General features: G+C 49.4%; 1 protein-coding gene across 2 annotated transcripts in view; it reads left to right on the plus strand.

Moving 5' to 3' along the window:
- bscl2 (BSCL2 lipid droplet biogenesis associated, seipin) overlaps positions 1-6116 on the plus strand; it is a 21881-nt gene that overhangs the window by 4655 nt on the left and 11110 nt on the right. For both annotated transcript variants that reach the window (XM_048619574.1, XM_048619575.1), the window contains 2 exons: positions 279-344; positions 4225-4290. In XM_048619574.1, coding sequence (XP_048475531.1) covers positions 279-326 — 48 coding nt within the window. In that variant the 3' untranslated portion in view covers positions 327-344; positions 4225-4290. The remainder of the gene's footprint in view (positions 1-278; positions 345-4224; positions 4291-6116) is intronic.

The raw sequence follows: 6116 nt of genomic DNA on the forward strand, positions 1-6116 counted from the left end.
CCCCATCAAACACTCCCAGGACAGGGACAGCACGGGGTTAGATACAGAGTAAAGCTCCCTGTACACTGCCCCAGGACTGTCCTGAGTTGCCTGCCCTCTTTGTTGTAACAACTCTTTGACTCCTGAACTAGTTGCAGATGTAGTGGGGACTCGACGGGAGAAATCCTCGGCAGGGTGTTTTTTTGTATTTCCTGGCAAGTGGGCAGAGACCTCCGCAGCGTTTGTGAGCCGGGTTTCAAACCGTGGGCGCAGCTGACTATTGCCCGTTGCCTTTTCAGGTACGTTCTGGGGCGCTACAGCACGATCTGATCAGGGCTCCTTCATGACAGACATTCGCACAAGAGGTGAGGCTTCCTATCAGCTGGACCTTGCTCCTTGGCATTTGGGCACCACGGCAGTGCCCCAGCCTCCCTGCGTACTGCATGGACTCCATTCCAATCACCCAGCCAGTTAGTTTGGCTGGAGAGGCATTAGCTGACCATCCTCGGAGTGGTTCTGAACATGCCCTGGTCCCAGTGGTCTCTCCGCCCCTAATGGAAGCCATATTTAGTAATAGGTAGAGGAGGCCTTGGGTCAAAAGCACAGATGCTCGCTGGAGCCATTCACGACTCCTCCAATACCGAAGCAGTCCGTGTCCAACCTCAGAAAGGTGTGGGCAATACCCGGGCCGGGGCTGGCGGGCAACATTCGCGCCACACAAGTGCCAAGTGGTGACCGTCTCCACGTCGAGGGAATCGAACCATCTCCCCTTCACGTTCTCGATCTCTGAATCCTCCCCACCCCGAATCAACCTCCTGGGGGGTTACCCTTCCGAGAAACCGAACTGGGCTTGCCGTATCTATGACACGGCTCCAGGAGCAGGTCAGAAGCTGGGAATGCTGCAGCGGGTGATTCTCCTCCTGACTTCCCAAGGCATGCGTCCCACCTTAGGAAGGGTATATTGGCATTGGAGGGAGTACAACGTGGGTTTTCCAAGAACGATGCCTACATTTCCGGGTTCAGGTTACGTGGAGCGATTACAAAAATTAGGCCAGTTTGTTGTAGAGTTTGGAAGGTTAAGGGGTGACCTGATTGAAGTCTTCAAGACATTAGCAGGAAAAGACAAGGTAAATAAAGATAAACCGTTTCCATTGGTTGGGGATTTGAGAACTAGGGGCGTAGTCTGAGAATTAGGGCCGGAGTGGTCAAGAGAGATGTTAGGAAGCACTTTGTCACCATTTGTGTGTTGAACGTTGGGAATTCTCTTCCACAAACAGCAGGATGAGTCGTTCATTTTAAATCTGAGATGGATAAAGTTTTGTTCAGCAATGGTACCAGAGAAATGGTTACCTCCATAGACAGGTCTATGGAGATAGGCCACAGATCAGCCAGGATCTCGTGGTGGAACAGGCTCGAGGGAATGAATGGCCTACTCCTGTTCCTATGTAGCGGTGGCTCAGTGGTTAGCACTGCTGCCTCACAGCGCAAGGGACCCGGGTTTGATTCCACCCTTGGGTGCCTGTCTGTGTGGGAGTTTGCACATTCTCCCCGTGTCTGCGTGGGTTTCCTCCGGGTGCTCCGGTTTCCTCCCACAGTCCAAAGATGAGCAGGTTAGGGTGGATTGGCCGTGCTAAATTACCCATAGTGCCCAGGGATGTGCAGGTTAGGGTGGGTTGGCTGTGCTAAATTACCCCATAGTGTTCAGGGATGTGCAGGTTAGGGTGGATTGGCCGTGCTAAATTGTCCCATAGTGTTCAGGGATGTGCATGTTAGGGTGGGTTGGCCATGCTAAATTGTCCCATAGTGCCCAGGGATGTGCAGGTTAGGGTGGATTGGCCGTGCTGAATTGTCCCATAGTGTTCAGGGGTGTGCAGGTTAGGGTGGATTGGCCGTGCTAAATTGTCCCATAGTGCCCAGGGATGTGCAGGTTAGGGTGGATTGGCTGTGCTAAATTGTCCCATAGTGCCCAGGGATGTGCGGGTTAGGGTGGATTGGCCGTGCTAAGTAGTCCCGTAGTGTCCAGGGATGTGCAGGTTAGGGTGAGTTAACCACTGGGGAATGCAGGGTTATAGGGATAGGGTGGGTCTGAGCGGGATACTGGTCAGAGGGTTAGTGTGCAGTCAGTGGGCCGAACGGCCTGCTTCCACATCGTAGGGATTCAGCAATTCAACGTACGTCAGGAGTGTGATGGAACACTGTACCATGGAGGTCTTGCGGCACGTTGTGGAGCGGTCCCCGTCCTCCGAGATGGAAGCTCCGGGTTCAAATCCCGCTCCGGGGTTCGACGGCCAGTGGGGGAAGATGTGCTCCTTCCCGTACCTTTGTAACTACATCCATCCACAAGTCCCTCCAGTGCAGGCCAGCGACAGGCCTTGAAACTGAGGGAGGTTCCTCATTGACCCCTGTCTGAGGCTGGAGACTGCGACAACGTGCCTTCTCAAAGCAAGCGATGTGTAACATCCTGTCATCGCTGTCCCCTCCCCTGGGCGGGTGTGGCTTCAACAACACTCGAGAAGCTCAACACTGTTCAGGAGAAAGCAGCGCCCCGCTGGATTGGCACCACATCCACAAACGTCCCACTCCCTCCACCACCGACGCTCAGTAGCAGCAGTGTGTACCATCTACAAGATGCGCTGCAGCAGCTCAGCAAGGCTCCTTTGAAAGCACCTTCCAATGCTGCGACCACTACCGTTGTCCTCCAGCCCCAGAGCAGGCCCAAGGTCCCGCACACGTACCAACTGGCATCAGCACAAGTTGGCATCTAGTTCCACGTGAACCTTGGAGTCCCATGCACAGCCAGGAAAGAAATTAGAGAGAGCTTTGACCATCACCATCTAGAAGGACAGGGGCAGCAGATACATGGGATCTCTGCCCCCTGCAAGTTCCCCTGTGAAGGCCCACGCCATCCTGAACTTGGGAATATATATCGCTGCTCCTTCGGCGTCGCTGGGTCAAAATCCCGGAACTCCCTCACCCTAATGGCATCGTGTCCCTACACCGTTTGGACTGCAGCGGCTCAAGAAGACGGCTCACCCCATCATCACTGTCTCCCGGGGGCAATTAGGGACGACAGGCTTTGTGAACAATATCCACATTTTGTGGAAAAGTAAACAAATTACCAGAGTGTGCAAATCATCAGAAAACGGCACAGTGCCAGATGGCTTGCAAACGTTTAAGGTGGTTCCTGTTGGGAAGTTAATTCAATCCTTACACAAAAAGATGTCATTGAAAAAGATTGAGGAAGCAAATTGTTATCGGGTAAAGAGGTGCAAATGGCCAGAAGGGAAGGACGCCCTTAATTAATCTGATTAAATTCTCCAAGGGTAGATATCAGTAATATAGACAATGGAATGTATGCAGAATGTGCAAAGATGTTCCATAAGGCACTGTACAGAAGATTGAGATCAGTATATCTGGAATTGGGACAAGAATACTGCGTTCAATTTGTGTTTCCCTGGTACAGGAAGGATGTTGTGAAACTTGAAAGGGTGCAGGTAAGATTTACAAGGATGTTGGCAGGTTTCGGGCTGAATAGACTGGGGCTATTTTACCTGGAGCGTTGGGTGACCTTGTAGAAATTTATAAAATCATGAGGAGCATGGATAGGGTGAGTAGCCAAAGTCATTTTTTACCCAGGGGTGGGGAGTCCAAAACTAGAGGGGCATAGGGTTTAAGGTGAGAGGGGAAAGATTTAAAAGGGACCTGAGGAGCAATATTTTCACGCGGAGGGTGGTGCGTGTATGGAACGAGCTGCCAGAGGAAGTGGTGGAGGCTGGTACAATTACAGCATTTAAAAGGCATCTGGATGGGGCCAAACGCTGGCAAATGGGACCAGTTCAGTTTGGGAAACTTGGTCAGCATGGACGAGTTGGGCCACAGGGCCTGACTCGATGCTGTACGACTCTGTTACCAAACTGAACTAGTCCCATTTGCCAGCATTCGGCCCCTATCCCTCTATTCCTGTATGTGCCCAAACATCTTTTAAATGCCTAAATTTGTACCCACCTCTACCACTTCCTCGGACAGCTCGTTCCACATGCGCACCACCCTCTGCGTGAAAAAACTTTCCTCTCCGGTCCCTTTAAAATCCTTTCCCCTCCCTCCAGCGAGAGAGCTTGGGGAAATGAATAGCGATATCTTGAAGAGCATCCATATTACAGAGGGAGAGGTGCTGGACTCGAATAAGCAAATGTGATTTGACCAGGTCCAGAATGCAGTCACCTAAATATTGCAAATATTTTCCAGCCATGCCGATGGAAGGTTCTGGAAGACAAGACCGTGGCTCCTTGAGATCTGAACAGCATGTGAGAGGTACAGTTTCCAATTCACAACATGTAGCCCTCCCTGCTCCCCACAAACAAACAGCGTCTGGTCCATATGGCTTTATGTTTAGACATGTTAAAAGCAATTTGGGAACAGCTGGCAGAGACTTTGCTTTTTAAAAAAAAAACACTCCGAAAGGCGAATAGGAGAAAGGAAAAATCTAGGGCACAAGATAGTCAGGCGATAATGGAATCCTTACTCGAAGATCTTAACAAAGGCATCAAAGAACCTAAAATATAATAAACAGTCAGAACAGATCCCAAAAGTGCAGATCGCATTTGATCAATCTTATTATGGAGGGCTGGTTAAGGGTAACATGCTAGATGTAAAGTATTTGGATCTTCAAAAGTCCTGGTGTGGATGCCTTGTCTCCATTCATATCAGAGGTAATTTGGGAAGAAAGGAAGGATATTATTAAACTGGAGAAGGTTCAGAGTTTTTGAGTTACGAGGAGAGGCTGGATAGGCTCGCACTCTTTTTCACTGGAACATAGGAGGTTGACAGGCGACCTTATACAAGTTTATAAAATCATGAGGGGTATAGATAGAGTTAATGATAGTTGTCTTCCCCCTAGGATGGGGGATTTCAAGACGAGGGGGCATGTTTTTAAGGTCGGAGGAGAGTAATTCAAAAAAGACTTGAGAGGCAATTATTTTTTACACAGAGGGTGGTTCGCGTGTGGAATGAACTTCCTGAGGATATGGGTACAGTTACAATGTTTAAAAGACATTTGGATAAGGACATGAATAGGAAATGTTTAGAGGGATATGGTCCAGGAGCAGGCAGGTGGGACTAGTTTAGTTTGGGATTATGGTCAGCATGGACTGGTTGGACCGAAGGGTCTGTTTCCGTGCTGTATGGCTCTGAGAAATAGCAAAGACACTGTGTAAAGCATACCAAAAGCAAAATTAGCCCTAGAGGAACAGCAGACAGAGAAGGTGAGTCCTGGATTTATACAGGAAGATGGAATATGCTGACAATTTGGATTTGGGATTTGGCAGTCGCATTTCAATCTGTCCAACGTGACCTGAAATTGGGGGATCTAGTAAATAGAGGGGGGGGGCCAACGGGAAGACATGGAAAACAAGCAGGAGGACTGCAGCTGAATTTCAAGATGAATAAACGATTTGTTGGGACGGATAAGGAGGTCGGACACTGTTTGGAAAATGAGTGTAAATGGAGGAGAGGAACAGAGGTCACGCATTGATAAGACCCCAAAATAGAAACGAAACTGAGATTCATTTGTAGAAAAGCAGAGAAGTGATTTTTTTTTTTTAAGTTGTATCAGACCTTGGTTAAAACTACACTTTGGGAGTTTTTATTTTCTAAATTAATTCAGGGGATGTGTCCATCACTTGCGTGACCCTAATTGCCTCTTGCAAAGGTGGTGCTGAGCTGCCTTTTGCTCAGCAGCTTAAGTTTTGGTCTCCATATTATTAATGTTCTTGGAGGTGCAAAAAGAGAGGGATCCCAGAGCTGAGAGTTTGCACCCACCAGAAAAGACTGAACAGGTTGCAGTTCCTTTCTCTACAAGAGAGGGGGTCATGGGCACAATCTGATCAAGACCTTTAAAATGAGGGCTTTTAGTGTGGCTGACAGAGAGAAGATTGTAAGGGGAGAGCAGAACTTGGGGCTCATCGACAGAAGACAGTAACTGCCGAATCCAATCAGGAATTCCGGAGAAACGTCTTTACTCCGAGAACGGGAAGGAAGTGGAGCTCCACCTGCACATCTGCCAATGTGGTATACTGCATCCGCTGTACCCAGTGTGGCCTCCTCTACATCGGGGAAACCAAGCGGAGGCTCGGGGACCG

The sequence above is a fragment of the Rhincodon typus genome, chromosome 43 (genome assembly GCF_021869965.1).
Source record: "Rhincodon typus isolate 14 chromosome 43, sRhiTyp1.1, whole genome shotgun sequence".
NCBI lineage: Eukaryota > Metazoa > Chordata > Chondrichthyes > Orectolobiformes > Rhincodontidae > Rhincodon > Rhincodon typus.